At 47.2% G+C, this 21,157-nt stretch overlaps 1 protein-coding gene and 2 long non-coding RNA genes across 5 annotated transcripts in view; 1 reads left to right on the top strand and 2 right to left on the bottom strand.

The window, feature by feature from the left end:
• Positions 1-21,157, bottom strand: part of TANGO2 (transport and golgi organization 2 homolog) — a gene marked incomplete at its 5' end in the record, with an annotated part of 105,670 nt that overhangs the window by 13,780 nt on the left and 70,733 nt on the right. For all 3 annotated transcript variants that reach the window (XM_079957057.1, XM_079957059.1, XM_079957058.1), the window contains one exon: positions 14,270-14,340. In XM_079957057.1, the coding sequence (XP_079813183.1) occupies positions 14,270-14,340 (71 nt within the window). The remainder of the gene's footprint in view (positions 1-14,269; positions 14,341-21,157) is intronic.
• LOC307205110 lies at positions 5,798-7,620 on the bottom strand. The gene is made up of 2 exons (XR_013833875.1): positions 6,658-7,620; positions 5,798-6,319 (listed from the first exon to the last, which is right to left on the bottom strand). It is a non-coding gene; the product is annotated as an uncharacterized lncRNA (long non-coding RNA).
• Positions 9,634-21,157, top strand: part of LOC307205152 — a 153,840-nt gene continuing 142,316 nt past the window's right edge. The window contains exons 1-2 of the long non-coding RNA XR_013833918.1: positions 9,634-9,686; positions 10,583-11,851. This is a non-coding gene — a long non-coding RNA (uncharacterized lncRNA). The remainder of the gene's footprint in view (positions 9,687-10,582; positions 11,852-21,157) is intronic.

Genomic DNA, 21,157 nt, shown 5'->3' with positions numbered 1-21,157 from the left:
CTTCTACTCAAGGAAGCTGAACGAATCGGAACAGAACTACACGGTGTACGATCGTGAACTGTTAGCTATTTATGCCGCGTTTCGCCAGTGGAGACATCTCCTGATAGGGGCTCAGCACAAGATCCAGGTTTGCACTGACCACAAGAACTTGGAATACTGGAGGACAGCGCGAGTGCTCAACCAGCGACAGATTCGGTGGGCACAGGAGTTCTCCAAGTTCTTCTTTGAGATCAAGTACGTGCCAGGGCAAGAGAACGTGAGAGCAGACGCGCTTTCACGGAAACCAGAGTACACGGAAGGAGGAAGACCACCGGACGCTCGACATGTGTTCCCTGAGGAACGATGGGTTTGTGGGGGGGCGTTGGTTGGGAAACGAGAACTAACCGAGTTGATTCGCCAGGATGAATTTGCCCAAACCAGAATCAGGGAACTAAGGGAAAATGGGAGAGACCGGGGGGACTTCGAGGTAAGGGAAGGGTTATTGTATTACAAGGGAGCAATGTATGTGCCCGGGGGGGCCTTACGGGAAAGGGTGCTCCGACAACTTCACGACAACCCCACAGCGGGACACTTTGGGCAACACAAGACCATGTTACTGGTCACTAGGGAGTTTTGGTGGCCGAAGGTGAGGGAAGATGTACGAGAGTATGTACGAGGGTGTGACCGCTGCCAAAGAGCCAAGGGGGAGCGGGCAGCCCCGGCAGGGTTACTAGAACCCTTGCCCACGCCGGGGAGACCCTGGGAGGTGGTATCAATAGATTTCATGACAGATTTGCCCAAATCCAGAGGTAAGACAGCAGTCATGGTAGTAGTAGATCTGCTAACCAAGATGTGCCATTTTATATCATGCTCTCATGCGGTGACAGCCGAGGAAACTGCACAACTGTTTGTTACTCACATCTTCAGGTTGCATGGAGCTCCTTCAAGGGTTATCTCTGATCGAGGGAAACAATTTACCTCGAGGTTCTGGAGGAAGCTTATGAGCTTATTGCAGGTGGAGGTGGGATTCTCGACGGCGAGGCACCCGGAAACTAACGGGCAGGCAGAGAGGGCGAACAGCATATTGCAGCAATATCTCCGCTGTTACGTCAACGAGAGGCAGAACGACTGGGTAGATAAGCTAGCACTGGCCGAGTTTGCGTATAACAATGCGGAGCATGTGTCCACGGGGATGAGGCCATTCTTGGCTAATTATGGGTGTCACCCCAGGGCCTTTCCCGGGAGGGGGGAGGAAGAGTGGAGCGTGCCCGCCGCAGAGCAGTTCGTGGAAGAAATGGAAGCACTGCACCAGCAGCTTAAGATGAATCTGGAAAGGGCCAAGGAAGAGTACAAGAGGCAAGCGGATAAACGTCGCCGGGAAGGGGAGACCATTAGGGTGGGGGACCGGGTGTGGTTATCCACTCAAGGATTGCCCTTCAAGGGTGGGTGTAAGAAACTCCGGCCGAAGCGGCTGGGGCCTTTCGAGGTGATACACCAAGTCAACCCGGTGGCATTCAGGCTCAAGTTGCCAGACAACATGAAAATCCACCCGGTATTTCATAGGTCACTGCTCTCGCCATACCGAGGGGAGTGGAGAGTCCGGGAGGTAGGAGGAGAAGGGCTCAGACACCCACCACTGGAAGAGAAGGAACACCACCAGCAGATAATGGAGATCCTGGATTCGCGGTGGCGGGGGCGGCAGGTGGAATATCTAGTAGCGTGGGAGGGGGAGCCCGAGTCAGAAAACACGTGGGTTCCAGAAGGGGAAATAGATGGTGGGTATCTAGTGGAAGAGTTCCACAACAGGTATCCGAGGAAGCCCAAACCTCTGGGGAGATTCTGGGAGGAGCAATTTGCCACCACCGATGATGAGGAGGAGGATTTTGTGGGTTTTCCAGAGTCGCCAGAGGAAGGAGGGGAGTCGTCAGGAGAGGAGGAATCAGATTGGGAAGCCCCTCCCGTCAGAAACCGGGGCGGGTGGGAAGCGGGGTTGGAGTCCTCGGACGATGACGACAGCTCCTTTCGAGGGTTCCCTGCATCGTCGGCTGAAGGTGGGGACAAGGTCACGTCACCGGGTCAGGCCGGGGGTGGAGGGGGTCCTGGGGGGGAGGTGGATGTCAGGGAACTGACATCAGAGCGAGAAGCGGAGGCAGGGCTCCAGAGCGATGCCGGAGAGGGAACCAGTCTGGGGGAAGGAATTCAGTGTGACACCAATAGAGAGGAGCTGGAGGAATCGGTGTCAGGGCTCCAAGACCCTTCAACCGAAACCAGCGGAGAGAGCGCTGGCACGCCCTTGCCATCCCCTTACTTGCGCAGACGCGTTCCGCGCAGGGAACATAGGCGGAGACTTGGGGTCAAGCAGCTTTTATGCTGGAAGAGATTCAAGAAACGCCCACTGGCAGATTCTGCAAGTGACTAACAGGTCACGGAGGGCGAGCTCTAACCCTGAACATGTTTGAGCAAACCACCTAATCGAAGTGCAGGCAGTTTACGCACGAGTAACCACACAATACCATTACAGTGTCCTTCAGCTCTCTATATTGGACAAACAGGCCAAACCTTATGCCAAAGAATAAACGGACATAAATCTGACATCAGGAATCATAAGACAGAGAAACCAGTAAGAGAACACTTCAATCTCCCAGGACATTCTATACAAGATCTCAAAGTAGCTGTTCTATTACAAAGGAATTTCAGAAATAGACTGGAAAGAGAAGCTGCTGAATTGCAACTTATTATCAAACTGAAAACCATGGAGAGACCTGGTCTGAAAAAAGACACTGGATTCTTATCTCATTATACATGACAAAGCCATTTTTCACCTTCTCACCCCTTGCTTTTTCCTGTAAGACCTATTGCAGTCGTTAAGAGTCGTCAACAGGCTCATCACAGCTATCTGCCAATCACCTAATCCCACCACCCTTCTGAGTAATACCCCTCCCCACCTTCTCACTATATAGAAGGGTCTGGTGACTTCTGTTTCAGTGTATCTGAAGAAGTGTGCATGCACACGAAAGCTCATACCAAGAACTAAGTTGGTCTTTAAGGTGCTACTGGAAGGAATTTTTTAATTTTGTTTTGACTATGGCAGACCAACACGGCTACCTATCTGTATCTGTATTTGCAGTCATAGCTCAGCAGTACAGCATCTGAGCTAAGTGCAGGTGGTTTCAGGTCCCGGGCATCTCCTGGTAGGGCTGAGAATGTCCCTTGTCTGAAATCCCAAGGAGCTGCTGCCAGTCACTGGGTTGATGAACCAACGGTCTGTCTTGGTATGTTCCATTTGACAATGAAATGAGGAGCTGACACACCATAGCAAACCACCCCAACTCTCATTCAGTTATTATGCGAGCGGACTGTTCAAAATTGCTGCTTTTGATGACATGCTCTACACACAAAAAAGGCCCACTCTTGAGCAGTACAGTGGTACCTTGGTTCTCAAACGCCTTGGTATTCAAATGCCTTGGTTCCTAAACGCCGAAAATCCGGAAGTAAGTGTTCCGTTTTTCGAACATTTTTCAGAAGCCGAACGTCCAATACAGTTGTCTGCTATTGTTTCTGGGGCGCCTGCACCAATCAGAAGCTGCGCCTTGGTTTTCAAACATTTCGAAAGTCAAATGGACTTCCGGAATGGATTAAGTTTGGCGCTTTTGTTTTTGCTATTTATTCTGCGTTTTTGTTTTCGAGGCTTTTTCGGTTAATTTGTTTTTGTGACTGTGTGGAACCCAGTTCAGCTACTGATTGATTGTGTGACTGTGGAAATGGATAAAAGCCCCCCATCCAAACAACGACTATCATCAGTGCAGGTAAAAAAAAAAAAAAAAAAAAATTAATTTGTATCATCTACAATACTGTCTTATTTATTTTATAGTGCAGTATTATTGCTTTCATTTTACGCATCAATGGTCTGGTTAGATAGTAAAATTCATGTTAAATTGCTGTTTTACGGGTTGTTTTTAAAAGTCTGGAACAGATTAATTCATTTTGCATTACTTTCTATGGGAAAGGGTGCCTTGGTTTTGGAACACTTTGGTTTTGGAACAGACTTCCGGAACGGATTAAGTTTGAGAACCAAGTTACCACTGTGTGTCTGCATATATAAGGCCATCATGGAAGGACTGAGAGCATTGCACTTTATGTTATATAGACAACTCCCCATTTATGCACGTTCAAGGCATGCATGACCGTGCCATCAACCAGGAAGTGGTACGGAAAGGCGCCAAAATGGCCCTAAAAGAGCATGAAAACAGCCAAAATGGCACAAACACAACATCAAGCAACCCCATGAGACTTTACAAGTTGCAATCCCAGGAGTCTTGCACCAACCTTTGAGGCCTTTGGAGAGCCAGAGTTTGAGAAAGGAGGTTTGGAGAGAACAACCGTGGTGGTTTGGTTGGTTTTTAAAAAGGGTTTTCAAGGGTTTCCAGAAGTTTAGGAGGAGTTTAGAGGCTTTTTCAATGGTGTTCCCAATATATACATTGGGAACATAACCCCTGTGTAAATGGGGAGTTGGATGCCTGTGGAAGTTCTTCAAGGAATTCCCCAATTTTGGGTTGTATCCAATGTTAGTTCAACTCAAGAGCAGACCCAATGAAGTTAATAGGCATGACTAACACAGGCCCCTTAGGTTCAGTGGGCCTATTCTGAGTAGATAGATCTTAGTTGGATACAACCCTTTGTTTAGATTTGCTTCCCTTTATAGAAATCAAGAGAGGTCCAGAACCTACAGAGTAGCTATATTTGCTATTATGGTTTGTAAGATGAAACCGGGATGTGGGTGGCGCTGTGGGTTAAACCTCAGAGCCTAGGACTTGCCGATCAGAAGGTCGGTGGTTTGAATCCCCATGACGGGGTGAGCTCCCATTGCTCAGTCCCTGCTCCTGACAACCTAGCAGTTCGAAAGCACGTCAAAGTGCAAGTAGATAAATAGGTACCGCTCCGGCGGGAAGGTAAATGGCGTTTCCGTGTGCTGCTCTGGTTCGCCAGAAGCGGCTTAGTCATGCTGGCCACATGACCCGGAAGCTGTACGCCGGCTCCCTCGGCCTATAAAGCGAGATGAGCACGGCAACCCCAGAGTCGGTCACGACTGGGCCTAATGGTCAGGGGTCCCTTTACCTTTACCTTTAAGATCAAGCATAAGCTGGTGACAGCCAGTTGTTATCCAATCCAAATGTTATGCTTTAAACTAGTGAGTAGGGACATTTTGCTCCACTTTGTTCAGATTGTTCTAAATCATAATTTGTTTCATTGCACCTCTGTCCCACTTTTTTTTTTTTTTAACATATTGGCACTCAGATTGGTTCAAAGGTGGTCTCCCATCTAGGGAGACTGAACAGATCCAAATCTGCAAGGTCAGTGCATCACGTTCCATAGCAATCCAAGCAGCTTACTTGAACTTTGCAATGTGGTACTCTTTTTATCCTGTGTTATGACTTAAACTGGGACGCTGGGACGCAGGTGGCGCTGTGGGTTAAAGCCTCAGCGCCTAGGACTTGCCGATCGAAAGGTCGGCAGTTCGAATCCCTGCGGCGGGGTGCGCTCCCGCTGCTCGGTCCCAGCGCCTGCCAACCTAGCAGTTCGAAAGCACCTCCGGGTGCAAGTAGATAAATAGGGACCGCTTACCAGCGGGAAGGTAAACGGCGTTTCCGTGTGCGGCTCTGGCTCGCCAGAGCAGCGATGTCACGCTGGCCACGTGACCCGGAAGTGTCTCCGGACAGCGCTGGCCCCTGGCCTCTTAAGTGAGATGGGCGCACAACCCCAGAGTCTGTCAAGACTGGCCCCTACGGGCAGGGGTACCTTTACCTTTACCTTTTATGACTTAAACAATAGAATTTGAACTCTGACCAAGTCAGTGTTTGCAACAGAATGCAAATCAAAACCAGGTTAATCACAACCCAGAATTGTGCAATTACCTAGATTTGTTTTCTTTTAGATTTGCATTTCCCTCCCTTACAACCGTCGGCATTAAAGGGGAGGGGAAAAATTAACATATATATTAAATGTTTAATATATAAATATTAGCATATATACCCACCTGATAGCTCTCAGGGCTGTCTATATATGGCATAGGGCAGGTGGTTTTAAAATAGATTCTATATCTGGAAAATCTCATGTTTATTTCATTTGGCCTTTCCCTACCTCCAACCCAACAATGTAATTACTTATTTTATTTTAGCATTTGGAAGGGGTCCTTTTAAGACACTATGAGCCCATAAGGGAAAGGGGGAGATCCACCCTGTCCCTCGACAGTAAAATAAATTGGGGCTGGGGGGACGACAACTTGAGTGCATATTCTAGATACTTAGCACTGTATAATAAAAATCGTCACCATTTCTAAAAGCTCTGTACAGTGGTGCCCCGCAAGACGAATGCCTCGCAAGACGGAAAACTCACTAGACGAAAGAGTTTTCCGTTTTGGAGGTGCTTCGCAAAATGAATTTCCTTTGGGCTTGCTTCGCAAGACGAAAATGTCTTGCGAGTTCCTGCGGGTTTTTTTCCCTTTCCCCCCCTTTTTCTAAGCCGCTAAGCCGCTTATCCGCTAAGCTGATAAGCCGCTAAAAGCCGCTAAGCCGCTAATAGCGCTAATCCGCTAAGCTGTCAATGGGCTTGCTTCGCAAGACGAAAAAAACGCTAGACGAAGAGAATTGCCGAACGGATTCTTTTCGTCTTGCGAGGCACCACTGTCTGTTTGAAACACTTGGTCAAACAAGGTGCACATCTATACACAGCGTGCTTGCTTGAACAACTGACCTGCAGTCTTTTACCAGGGCACAATATTCCTATTTTATGGACACATTTATAGCTGCCTTACCAGACACAGTATTCCTTAGCTGTGTTTTATTGGTTGTTTTCATAAAGGCTGCTGTGACATGCCATGCCCTGAATCGATGGAAATACAGTGGGGTTGGAGAGCCATGTTATTAAATAAAATGCAAACAAGAAAATGGACTTTGACCTGAAAGATGCAGGACCATCTCAGCCTCTACCATAGATGTATTCTTTTACACTGCTATGTAATGGTGAATGGGGCCCATTGGGTACTGGTCAGACAGAAGGCAGGCAGACCTATTTATTATTATTATTATTAAAATTAAAATTTGCATACCGGCCTTTACCCGTAGATCTAAGGGCGGTTCGCAACATAAAGTTACAATATAAAAAACACAAAGTACATAATAAAAACAAGGACAACCCAATAATTGCCCCGTCCACAACACATTTTAAAAGGGCATTAGGTGTCATGTTAAAGATGTTAAAGAGGAATGTTTTCTCTTGGTGTATAATGAAGGCCCCAGATGAACCTCTCTGGGGAGAGCATGCCACATAAAGGGAGCCACCGCAGAAAAGACAATGGCAGGTGGAGCCAGACCCAAGGACAGTTAGAATTTGAGCCAATGACAGGTGGATCCAATTACCTCTGATTTTGTCTCCATCCTCTCTCCTACTGACTTCTACAAGAACAAAACCGAGAGTGAGGAGGAAGCCGACAGGCAGCTGGCTGTAAATGAGATGGCAGGCAGGTGGGGGCTGGCTGGGGAACTGCCCCATTTGCCTTAATGCAGTGGTGGCCAAACTTGGCCCTCCAGCTGTTTTTGGACTACAACTCCCATCATCCCTAGCTAACAGGACCAGTGGTCAGGGATAATGGGAACTGTAGTCCTGAAACAGCTGGATGGCCAAGCTTGGTCACCACTGCCTTAATGGATCAGCCTCCACTGCTGATATGGCTCTGTGTATTTCTAGATATTAACCATACCTGGGCAGTTGTTGGGGATGGGGAATTAATATCGCAACTACCTCTCCACTGGCAAAATGAAAGCCCATTACAAGAGGGTCTTGCTGAAAGGGAGTGCAACAGTGTGCCAAGGGTCACTCTGTAAATTAGTTAAACCATGCCTAAAGAACACTCTAATGAAACTTGCAAAACACCCAACTGATTAGTCTCAATAATTGACTAAATAACTCATCACAGATCTTCTTTTCCTGCAGATTTCAACTGGATCAGTCCCTCGTGAGCCCTCTTCATTAATGAGTCCTCTTCGGTCATTATTAGCCTAAAGACTCATCCGCAGACCCTTATTACCACCATTCAATTAGCTAAAAGGCGATTTAAACATCCTTTTATCTATGGGGAGATGTACATTAAACAGGGTTCAAATGTCTGTTGCTCACTAAAAAAGAACAAGAGGAGGGGGAGAAAAAAGGCCTTTCATAAGCTGGTCCTGGATTGTTCCATTGAGTGACACCACAACTCTTAATTCTTCTTAGAGGGTCCTGAAGCCTTGAAATAGATCAGGGTTTCCCAAGCATGGGTCTCCAGCTATTTTTGGACTACAGCTCCCACCATCCATAGCTAGAAGGACCAGAGGTCAAGGATGATGGGAATTGTAGTCCACAAACATCTGGAGACCCATGCTTGGGAAACCCTGGTATAGATGCTGTAACCAAACCAATAAAACTATTGCTCCATAATGGCCAATCACAGCTAGGAACTGGTTCAGATCCTGGTAAAGAAACAGGAAATGTCCACGTGACGTCCAGAGGGTGGCAACACAAGAATGGGCCTATTCTGCGGTTGTCTGGCACCTTCATATCTTTAGGTGCCAGGCAAAACGTTCCTCTTCTGCCAGGCCTTTGGCTGATAAACATCCGATACACTTTTTAATGTGCTGTGGGAGGGGCGAGGATGATTGGTTTGTTTTTGTTTTTATTATGTATTTTGTGTTTTTTGTATATTGTGTTTTTATGTTGTGCAATGCCCAGGGTTCTATGGATGAAGGGTGGCATGCAAATTTACAGACAGTTCCCCATTTCCGCGGGGGTGTGTGTGTGTTACATTACAAGGCACTGGACGCATACGTGAAATCATGTATATTTGAAACACCATTGAAAAAGCCCCAAAACACCCTCTCCTGCCCCCGCCCCTTTTTATGGCATTTTTGAGTCACTTCCAGGTTCGGGCCGATGCGTGCTTGCATGGTCACACACATACTGAACACGCGTAAATAGGGGGTTATCTGTAATAAATAATAATAACAATAATCGTAAACTCCTCTGCAAGCTTTGCCATCGTGCCAAGTGAGCAAATTTAAGCTACTCTCTCTCATTCTAAACTATCTCACAGGCCTGGCATGAAAAGTGGCTCGGGGGGAGGACAATCTATGTAGCCCTGAAGTGCATACATGGAAAAACATTATATAATCAGCAGCATCTTAGTAATAATAAAGAATATTATTTACAAGAAGAGTGAATGAAATGTATACATTTAGGGCATGGTAGTCAATGTGGTACCCTCCAGATGTTGTGGTACCCTCCAGATGTTGTGATACCCTCCTACCTATCCCAGGCAGCAAGACCAATAATAGACAAGGATGATGGGAATTGTGGTTCTGGAGGGCACCACGTTGGCTACCCCTAGTTTAGGGTAACATCAACGCTGTTGAACGTGCAGGTTGGTTTTATGCTGCTGTAGTCGTTCCCGTCAACATTTGTGGCGGTTTCTGCTCGTAACTTAAAGAAAAAAGCTTGCATCCAAAGCCAGTCCTACTCAAAGTAGACCCATAGAACCAAAGAATTGTAGAGTTGGGACCACGATAGTCCAACCCCCTGCAAAGCTGGAATCTTTTGCCCAGCATGGGGCTTGAAGCCATGACACTGAGATGAAGAGTCTCATGCTCCACTGGAATTGATGGACATGGTTAATTTAGGTTCATTGATTTCAATGGGCCTACTTTGAGTGTAACTTGGTAGGATACAACTGTCAGGGGTTCAGGAGCAGAGGCACAGGGAAGAGAGGAGATGGAGAGCGAAGGGGAATAATCCGAGGGGAGCGTAAGAGAAGAGGACAGTGGACCGAGGGATTCCATGAGCCTCTCCAGCGAATCGGAAGATTCACAGAAGGGGGCGCCAGTGGCCAGGGGTAGGGGGTTCCCAAGGGGAACGCCCCAGGAGCAAGGGGGGAGCAGAGACTCTCAGAGCAGTAGTTGGAAATCAGGACCAGCTTCCCCACGAGAGCAGAGTGGGGGGGAAGAGTCCCAAGGATCGGGGCCAGTGCATTCCCCACCAGGGAGAGAAGATAAGGCAGGGCTGACCACACCTCCATCGGAGAGTCAGACAACGGAGGGGAGGTCAGATCCGGCCAGTATCCCGGAAGAGGGAAGCAGTGACAGAAGTAGTGTAACGGTCAGGAGGAAGGTCACTGGGTTGGCGCGAGAGGCAAGTTCAAATGTACAGGAGCGCGGGACAGCAGAGAATGAGGATTGGGAACCGGGTCCTAAAGCCTGCCGGAGGGAGGGGGAGGAGCTAAGCGACTCAGCATCGGAAGAGTCCAGAAAGGGCAATGCCCCAGTGGGCAGGAGGACCCAGAGGAGGAGAGAGCAGCGTAAAAGGTGGAGCAGGGCTAGGATCTTAAACTGGTGTCATAGGGGAGGAGACTCAGACGGTACTTCGCCGGTCTAGGGTTAAGACGTAGAGCTGCGCGCTGCGGCTTTGAAATGGAAACTGAACCTCAATAAAGGCTTTTGTACATAACGACAGCCTCGCGTTGGTCCTCTGTGAGCTGGGACCTAGGGGCAGCTCTGACAGATGGACATGGTTAATTTAGGTTCATTGATTTCAATGGGCCTACTTTGAGTGTAACTTGGTAGGATACAACTCCAAAGTTCCCTAACTTTCTGGCTTCTCCCCAGGGATAGGATGCAGGATACCGGGGGGAAGCGGCATCTCAGTGGTAGATTGTGGACTGCAGAATGTCTCAGGTTCAATCGCTGGCATCCTCCGGTAGGGCTTGGGAAGACTCCCTGTCCGAAACCATGGAAAGCCCTTGCTATTCAGTGTAGTACAGAACTAGCAGACCTCTCAGTGTGACTTGGTTTAAGGCAGCTTCCTATGTTCTTACACAATGATGACAGCGGACTGGATCTCACTTTCTTCAGACGAAAGATTGCAAGGCATTGGCACGCCGAAAGCGCTGCATAAATGGCTTAATGAAAGGCACTTTATCCCCTTTTAAACGCATACGGCACATCTCTCAAATAGGGTCCTTAACACTGCGCAGCAACACTGGTTGACAGCAGAGATCTCTCTCTAGCACTGCCCTACATTTGCTGGCCATAATCCAGAAGAATAAGCACTAGCTGTGTAATATAATGATCTATCCCGCAACCCTCCAACATCAGCTACTCTCCCCGTGGAGGCCACATTTAGCAGAGAATGAACTCGTCGTTGATGCAGAAAGATCAGGGATGTCAGCGGCAGTACCTCTGGGTACCCAATTCTTGCATTACAGCTTTGTGGCACGGTGTGAATGAGTGATCACTGATCTCTTAATGTAGCATTAAGGCATGCAAAAACAAAGTCAGATGCACTGAGAATTCTCAACATCCCCCTTTTAATTAAAGGGAAGAGACGGGGCTTGAATTCCCTTGCTCTCCCTGGATTTATTTTTAACTTGTGGACTTAAGTAGCCGCCTTGTACTGCGCCTCCTTCTCACACTTCTGGGGGCCCTCGCTGAGGTCTCAGGCTAATGCAGAGACTGAACGTGGTACCTTCCACATGAAAAGCATGTGCTCTGCCACTGAGCTATGCGCAGCCTTTCAAGTCAACGACTAGGTTGCTTCCATTCTGAAAACTCATGCAACAGCCTGGCTAGGAGGGGGGCAGGGTTGGAACCACTGTACAAGAGTGGAAGACAAAAAGGACAACAGATTCAAAATTAAGGTGGCTCTTCCTCTACCAAGAAAGTCACACTGTGGCCATGAATGTAGTTCTAAGTCAAAATTACTACCTTAATAAGCCAGGATATGAGTGATGCCAGGGACACGGGTGGTGCTGTGGGTTAAACCACAGAGCCTAGGGCTTGCTGATCAGAAGGTTGGCGGTTGAGCTCCTGTTGCTTGGTCTCAGCACCTGCCAACCTAGCAGTTCAAAAGCATGCAGTGCAAGTAGATAAATAGGTACTGCTCTGGCGGGATGGTAAACGGTGTTTCCGTGCGCTGCTCTGGTTCGCCAGAAGTGGCTTAGTCATGCTGGCCACATGACCCGGAAGCTGTACACTGGCTCCCTCGGCCAGTAAAATGAGATGAGCGCCGCAACTCCAGAGTTGGTCACAACTGGACCTAATGGTCAGGGATCACTTTACCTTTACCTTAGGAGTGATGCCAGGTTCTTTTGTGATGCCAGTTACAGAGGTGCCACTGTCCGTCCCTCCCTCCCTGTGATTATTGTTTTATTCTCAAATGGTGTATAAATGTAATGAAATAGTAAATGTCAAGCTTCAAAAGAAACCAGGAAAGAAAGCTATGCTTTGAAGCTGGCTTCACACTCTGGCTTGTTCCGAAGCCATTAACCACAGTTTCTGGACTTGCACGCAGTTAACTATGGTTAACTGCCGAGCAATGTGGCTGCAAAGCAGCATCGTGCCTCTGCATACAACTCTTGCATATCCTGGCTTATTATGCCCAGATTTTTTTTGGCTTTCCACTGCATGCAGGTGTGGCCAGTGTCCCCATTTTATTTGCCTACAAACTTTCTAATGCTCTGCTTATACTTTTATATCCCTGTCTGATCACTGAGGTCTTGGGGAGAGTCTCTCATAAGCACGGATGAACAGCTTGTATCCTGCAGGAGCTGTGCATTCAGTATTATGAGCCCAAATTTGTGGAACTCTCTTCCTGTTGAGGTCAGACAGCCCCATCCCTGTCGAACTTCTGCACCTACTGGAGGCTCCCCAATTCCAGAAGACATTTTCAATTGAAGTTTGGCTTTAATCCATTTTAATATTTTATGCATTACGTTTAGTTAAGTAGCATGTTGTTGTTGTTTTTTAAAAAAATAACAGCTTTGTGCAATGCAAGTGAGGGATGGTGGGATATGAACATGCAGAAAGAGCTTATAGGTTTGTTGTTTAGAAGATGGAGCAGACCTTCATCTCTGTTGCTCCAGAGGGCAGGTCTAGAACCAAGGGGTGGAAATGGCAAGGAAGCAGATTCTGGCTGGGCAGGAGGAGAAATTTCCTAATAGTGAGAGCTGCTTGACAGATGGTCTTAAACCAGTGATGCCAAACTTGGCCCTCCAGCTGTTTTGGGACCACAAGTCCCATCATCCCTAGCTAGCAGGACCAGTAGTCAGGGATGATGGGACCTGTAGTCCCAAAACAGCTGGAGGGCCAAGTTTGGCCATCACTGTCTTAAACGGTGGTTGGTTCACTTTTCTCTGGGGACTTGTCAGAGATGCTGGACTCTGCATCTTGCACTGTAGATTCTGCATTGAATGGGGCGGGGTATGGATGAGATCAGGGGTGGGGAACCTTCTGGGCCAGATCTGTATCAGTTTCCACCCTGCAGGCCGGTCTTGACATGCTGACAAGAGTCAATCCCACCAGTCAACCTGACATAAAGCCCCAAGTCATGGATCATGGGATTGATGAGTTGGAAGGGACCACGAGGATCATTCAGTCCAACCCCTGGCAATGCAGGAATATGCAGCTGTCCCATATGGGAATCAAGCTTGCAACCTTGGCATTATTGGCACCATGTTCCAACCAACTGAACTATGGGAGGTTGATGCATGGAAGTGAGGTTCTGCTTTACCAGCAAGTTCCCTGCAGGGAACACACAGGCAAATCAGCACCCAGCAGGACTAAACTCTCCAGCTCATCAGCTGATGGGCAGAAGGTTCAATCCTGCTCGCTGCAGCTTTGCCAGCGCCGAACCCTGCCCCAGTGATGTTGCCGATTGACAGGTGGGTGTGGGTTTTTGCAGGCCAAACAGGTCTCCCTGCCCCGTCCTGAGCCAAGATTGGCCCATGGACTGGAGATTCCCCATCCCTTGACTAGATAGACGTCCAAGGTCCCTTCCAGCACTAGAAGTATCTAGTTCTAAGTTATGTTGAAAGAAGATCCTCCAAAATGATATACTACATCAGCAGTATGCCTCAGCACTACCTGACTCCTGAATTCCCCTGCAAGCTGCTATAGGCAAAGTAATTATTAGACCAAGCCCTCAGGCTACAGCCTTCCATGTTTTAGTTAAGCACCCTACTCATCGGTATTTTAAACAAAATATTATTTGAGATATTTATAAAGCCAGTTTACTCCACATGTAGCCAATGCACCTCCAAACAGAAATGCACTGTTGAATGAGACTCCTCTTACAAAGATCCAGTAGCTCTCTTCCATGGGATTCAACTTTTCAAGAGAAAGACTATGCAAGCACACACACAACACACACACAAACACATGCCACTGCTGTAACATAAACCAACATTCCAACAGTTTTTGATATAACCCACCGGGATTTAAGAAGACAGGTTCTGGGCCGCCTTTGTTTCCGTAATACCAAATTACATCTCCTTTGGTGGTGCTAAAAGATAAAAATAGGGTGAGGGGGGGAAAGAGTTTTCCTTGCAAAATGGCAACTCATATCTTTGATTAAGTTTAAATTCCGTGCAACCCGCCCCACAGTGAGACATCCCCGCCCCCCCTCAGTTCAGGGATCAGTCAATTACTTATTTAAAATAATAAGAATCAAGTCACTATTTAAAAGGCTGTTTAAAGAGGAAAATAAAAAGGAACAGCCCCCCCCCTCAAACTACAAAGAAAGAAAAGAAAGGAATTTTTTTACAAGGTTAATAGGAACTACAAGAGGGAAAAGGAAACAAAGATCTGTATCCAACAGGAGTTTTCATGCTGCATAACAGAGGAATGCAATGCAACAGTTGCACTAGCAGAAACCCACTGTGCATTCTATTGTGCAACAAAGTTACCAGTATGCTGCTTATGCATTCCCTTGCACAACAACAACAACCCACTGGTGCAAAACACTTCACCAGCAGAACCAGCAACCTAGTAAGTTGCTTTTAATTGTCGCAACACTGGATACAACCCCTTGAGTTGTTCAAAAACAAAGCAAAAGCTTGTTATCTAGGGACAATATTCAGAGAGCCACTGCTCATGTGTACCAAAGTGTGCCAGTTTTTGCTGATTCTTTCCCCCAGAGGCATAAGGGGCTGCAGAACCAAGGGTGCAAGGAAGTCTTGCTGTGTGCCTTCAAACTCTACTTGTGCTTTTCTGGATCCAAGTGTGTGTGTGTGTGCGCGCGCGTGCATACTTTGAACAAAGGGAAATACAATAGAGCTTTCCAGCACTTCCTCTCACATTTGATTCAATTCTGAACAACGCCACCCTGTCTTGGATGAGAACCTGGCGAGCTCAGATATGCATCCGAACCACAGTAGTCAGGACTTACGCTGACCCCACTCATGTCTGCCCTGATGAGTCAACAGCAATTTGAGATTGGTTTTCCCCTCTCTTTTTTTACTTCTTCACACACGTTTGTTTCAGCAACAAGCCACAGGACATTTCAAGAGTGAGTTCACATCTAGCCATCACAAAGCAGCCCTCCCGCAACCCACTTCATCTTAGTTATTTCCCATCCACACCATTGCTGCTTTTATTCTACTGGGAAAGTGGTACACAAAGCCCAATTACGTTTTAAATTTTTTTCACAGATGCTGAAAATATGAACCAAAGCGTGGAATGTAATGAAGCCCCCAGGGTACAGCACAGTTCAGCATACACCTACGTGTTGAAGGCAAAACTCAATCTTCACGGCAACAGCACACCATCCAACACTATAATTGTGCATATGTACAAGTTCACAGCGGGACGCAGGTGGCGCTGTGGGTTAAAGCCTCAGCGCCTAGGACTTGCCGATCGAAAGGTCGGCGGTTCGAATCCCTGCGGCGGGGTGCGCTCCCGCTGCTTGGTCCCAGCGCCTGCCAACCTAGCAGTTCGAAAGCACCTCCGGGTGCAAGTAGATAAATAGGGACCGCTTACCAGCGGGAAGGTAAACGGCGTTTCCGTGTGCGGCTCTGGCTCGCCAGAGCAGCGATGTCACGCTGGCCACGTGACCCGGAAGTGTCTCCGGACAGCGCTGGCCCCTGGCCTCTTGAGTGAGATGGGCGCACAACCCCAGAGTCTGTCAAGACTGGCCCGTATGGGCAGGGGTACCTTTACCTTTACCTTACAAGTTCACAGCACAAAATACGCAACTTGTCAGTCCCCAATGAACAAAAGCTTAATTCAGTTTGGGTTTTGTCCAACTTAAGTTCTACTGCCGTGTTCTGGTATGTTGCAGAACCTGCGTGGAAAGGGGCAAGATTGGAGGCATGGCTACTGGACCACTGATGGGTGCAAGTGAGCAACTTGCTCTGATTAAGACTGGGAGCAGCCTGGGCCTCTTGTGTCTGGAGACAACCTCCTCTAGGCTCCACCTCCTTGAGTCCAAATAACTTCAGAGCCTTAAAGAAGCAACCCTCTGGACTGAAGATGTACAAGTCTCCTTTGTTCCATAGCCTCCCCTCCTGGTGGACTTATTGGCACTGCTGGGCTGGTGATGTGCAGTGAGATACATTTGGTTCTTCAAGGAAAGTTGTCTGTGAGGGTCCCGGGTCCCAATAGGCCTTGATGGGACCTGGGAGGTTCCTCTGGGCCTGGGAGGTTCCTCTGGGAATTCTTGTCCAACCGTCTCAAGCCCAACAGCCTCCCTGTCTTCTGCAGTCAGCTCTGATACCTGACCCAGACTAGCTCCCCATCTAGTTCCCCTGCAGCCTTCAACTTTGTGTCCAAATCACTCCTGGATCCAGGGGTCATGGCATTTACTCAGACTGTAATTAAAGGATCTAAGATAGTAATTTCCTTTCCTTTCAGTGCATCCACTCCGAAAATGACTAATGTTGTATACACCTCTAAGTGTGCAGTACTTGGATATCAGAGCAAACAAGCTATCAGTTTTCTAACAAAAAGCCCTGTGTTGAGAAATCAAATTGCTCTCCAATATTTATCGAGCTCAAATATGGTGGGGAAGACATGGACCCTACACCCCTCTAGATTTTGCCAGATAACAATTCACTGGCCATGCGGGCTGGGACCACAATGAGAAATGTTACATAACATGCAGGCCAGCAACCCAAAATAGCATTGATACACTGCTTGTTCCCTCCCTTTCCTCACCAGGAGGGGCAGGTGAACACATGGCATGGTCTCATCTTGTGTTTCACTTCTGTATGTTATGAGCAGGGGACAGTAGAGAAGCCCCAGGCCAGAGCCACATCCTGAATCACGCAGGCACATCCCTAGTTAAAAGGGAAACAACAAGAGTTCTGCTCTTGCAAAAGAAAAAATGAGAAACAGTGCAAGAGTTAGAGGAGAGGAAAAGAATAGGAGAATGTTGGATTTTAAGCTGTCAATCCACAGCATGAACGCTACGGGGAAATTGCAATATAGGTTAAGAACAGAAATGGGAAGTAGCTTAGTAGGAGAGTTCATGCTTTGCATGCCAAAACCCATTAAGTTTTATTTATTTCCCAAGTAGGGCTGGGAAAAATTCTTGGGACCTGGAGGCCCACTTCTTGTCAGATTAGACCACTCTTCCTCACCTGGTGCCTTTCATATGCTTTGGGCTATAACTCCCATCAATTGCAGTCAGCATGACCATGTTGCCTGGTGCACATGGGAGTTGCAGTTGAAAACATCTGGAGGGCACCAGGCTTGAGGCAGGCTGGGGCAGACAAAACAGAGTGAGATGGACCAACTGGGGATGATGAAGGAAGGCAGAGAGACCAAGAGCCAGAGCCAGAATGACCATTTGAATGCTTGTAATGAGGAAGGAGGGACGCGGGTAGCGCTGTGGGTTAAACCACAGTGCCTAGGGCTTGCTGATCAGAAGTTCGGCAGTTCGAATCCCTGCGATAGGGTGAGCTCCCGTTGCTCGGTCCCTGCTAGCAGTTCGAAAGCACATCAAAGTGCAAGTAGATAAATAGATACCACTCCAGCGGGAAGGTAAACGACATTTCCATGCACTGCTCTGGTTCGCCAGAAGCGGCTTAGTCATGCTGGCGACATGACCCGGAAGCTGTACGCCGGCTCCTTTGGCCAATAAAGCAAGATGAGCGCCGCAACCCCAGAGTTGGCCACGACTGGACCTAATGGTCTGGGGCCCCTTTATCCTTTACCTTTAATATGGAAGGAAGGAAGGAAGGAAGGAAGGAAGGGAGGGAGGGAGGGAGGAAGGAAGGAAGGAAGGAAGGGTTCAATATTCCTAATTTTCTCCCAAGTTTTATCCAAGACAATGGTACTGTGAAATTGACTAAACCAGATTACAAAGCAGCTGGCCTAAACAACTTTTCTCCCAAAAGTAGACTTGGCATAAGGCCACTAATGCCAAAAGGTGGATATGTGGATATACAGCAGGCATGAGTTAAACCAACCAACCAACCAACCAACCTACAAACCATTGAGGGAATGGGGCTAAATGAACTTAAGGTTGGGAAAATGAGAAACAAAGTTGACAAGATGCATCTATCTCTACATCAAGGTCTGTGTGATTCGCTTCCTTCAGCTGTTACCAGAGTTGGTGTGGGAGCAGCCATGCCCTTGCCGCTAAGAGATGAACTGGCTTCCAAGCAAGGAAGGCATTTATGGCATTTAGTTTCCTTTCTTGATACGGAGTTTTAGAAATAAGCTAGCAGATGCTGCTAGTAGCATGTCAAACTCGAGTGGACTGAGGAGGAAATTGGACAAGGCAACAGTTTTAAGGATCTCCCCCCCTCTACACACCTTCCCCTTTTTCTTTTACAAAGTAGCAAAGGAAGGATTGCTGAGCTGCCATTAGATGGCTCACTCTCTACATCCTTCAGCCCTTCCTGCCAGCACAGAAAGGCAATTCCTCAAACTGCTCTGGGATTATTAGGCTGGATGTCAGGATGAGATCATATCAGGCAGTATTTCACTCAAGCGATTCACTTATTATTTACAATGGTGGTGGAGGAGAAGCAGTTCTCTAGCGACAAATGAAGTACATCTGTAGTCAAGATTTTAATTCTATCCAAGCTTTCAGAATTGTCTTGTCCCTTTTATGCAGGATTCTCTTCCCCCTGCTCTTTCCCGTTTCAGATAAAAAATGATACACACGCACACAATTCTGTAGGAAATCATATAGATAAGCGCACACACATACATGTATGCACTCACGTACACAAATATATAATCATAGTATGGAGTGTTTGCACAGCAGATGAGCAACCATTTCCCAGAATTTCATTTTGTCCGAGAACAGGGGAGACACACCGATAGGCCCTTGCAAACCGAAAGCAGGCTGGGTACAACCTCATTAAAACTAAATGTAACGCGTTGGGAATTTAAGCTGCCGGTGTATAAATTGGCATCTGGTACAGAAAGTCTAACAAGCAGAAATTGTTCTTTATTCAGCTATTTATAACCTATCCTATACTTTGCAGCTATAACACAAACTGAGATGTGTTGTCCTCCCTTTTTAAAGCAGACAAAGCTCTTAAAACACACTCACACCCACCCCACAACAACTTTCTCCTTATGTAGGGCATCAACAACAGGGTGATTGAGATCAAAACAAGATTAAAAAAAAAAGAAAATGAAAGAAACAGAAGCACTGGATTTACTCGACCTCTTGTGCTCTCCCTCTTTTCTACTTTCAAGGCTTTCTTCAAAAGATGGCTTATGCTACACAGCTCATTGCTATTAGTTAAAAAGCTCCCCCGGAAAAGCAATTGTTAGCTTAGCTAATAGTAAAATGCTGCCTCGGCACGAGGGACAGATCCGACTCAGTTCATGCAGTTTGTGCTTTCCAAAAACAGTATGTGAACTGAAAAACAAGCTGCCACTTTAAAATTCGCACGGCTCCGAATTGTATGGTGTGGCTCTCTGGCCTCCCCTCAAAAATGTACAAAAATTGCTTGCGTTAAGGGAAACACCACAAAAATGAATGTGCTAGTGAAAGCAAATGAAAATGCAATGTATTTGGAGGAATTGCCTTGCAAAAAATAAAAAAAGTGTGTACATTAGGCAAAATTAGATGCAAAAATGTGTGCATTAGATTGTTTATTTATTTCCCACCTTTCCTCCAAGGAGCTCTAGGTGATGTACATGGTTCTGGGGCTGCCCTTGAGACTGACCCAGAAACTCCAGCGGGTGCAGAATGCTGCGGTGAGACTCCTTATGGGGTCCTCACTGCGGTATCACATTCACCCGGTGCTATACCAGCTGCACTGGCTCCAGGTGGAGTACAGGATCAGGTATAAGGTGCTGGTTTTAACCTTTAAAGCCCTATACGGCCTAGGACCCTCGTACCTACGGGACCGTCTCTCCTGGTATGTCCCACGGATGACCTTACGGTCTTCAAACAAAAACATCTTGGAGGTCCCGGGCCACAGAGAGGTTAGACTGGCCTCAACCAGAGCCAGGGCTTTTTCGGCTGTGGCTCCAATCTGGTGGAATGCTCTGTTGCAAGAGAATAGGGCCCTGTGGGACTTGACATCTTTCTGCAGGGCCTGCAAGACAGAGCTGTTCCACCAGGCCTTTGGCCAGGGCACAGCCTGACCCCTCCTCTGGCAATCCTCACAGAACTCTAGCCCAATGGTTGCCATTAATCTGATTTGAACTGATTTTATAATGAACTGATTTTAGAATGTTGTATCATTGTACTGTTGTTAGCTGCTCTGAGCCCGGCTTCGGCTGGGGAGGGGGGATATAAATAAAATTATTATTATTATTATTATTATTATTATTATTATTATTATTCGTCATTTAATCCCCACAACAACCTTGTGAAGCAGGTTAGTGACCAGCCCAGTGAGCTTCGTGGCTGTGTGGTGATTTGAACCCTGCCCTCCTAGGTCCTAGTCCAACACTCAAACCACCACACTAAAAAAAATAAATCATGAACTGATGTGGAAATATCCAAGGCGTTGTTTGGTTTGCCAGTTGCATTCACTGCTGAGTATACAACTCTTCGTTGTCTCTCTTCCCTTGGCAATCACAGGAAAGCTTGGCCCACAGAGTGCATCTCCCATCCCACAATGGAGGAAAATCCACACTGTAAAATATCTGTGTTCAGTTATTTACAACGCTTATATCGTAAGCTGGCTTTTAAAATCAGCTTATTTCTCATATACACAGCCTTTTTAAAAGTCTTTTGAACAACAACAAAAAGAGGTTATCAGACAAGCGCAAGGCTGGCAAACAATGGAAGATAGAGAATGGGACTATATATTATAACCCCGTGGTTTTCGGTCTTCTTGCCTTTAGAGGGCCTTCCCCCCCCCCCCTTGCCTAGGAATCAATGTGCGTGCCAGAGGATTTCA

Source organism: Podarcis cretensis (genome assembly GCF_951804945.1).
Source record: "Podarcis cretensis genome assembly, chromosome: 16".
NCBI classification, from domain to species: domain Eukaryota; kingdom Metazoa; phylum Chordata; class Lepidosauria; order Squamata; family Lacertidae; genus Podarcis; species Podarcis cretensis.
The sequence above is the reverse complement of the archived record's forward strand: the minus strand, read 5'-3'. Positions and strand labels throughout refer to the sequence as shown.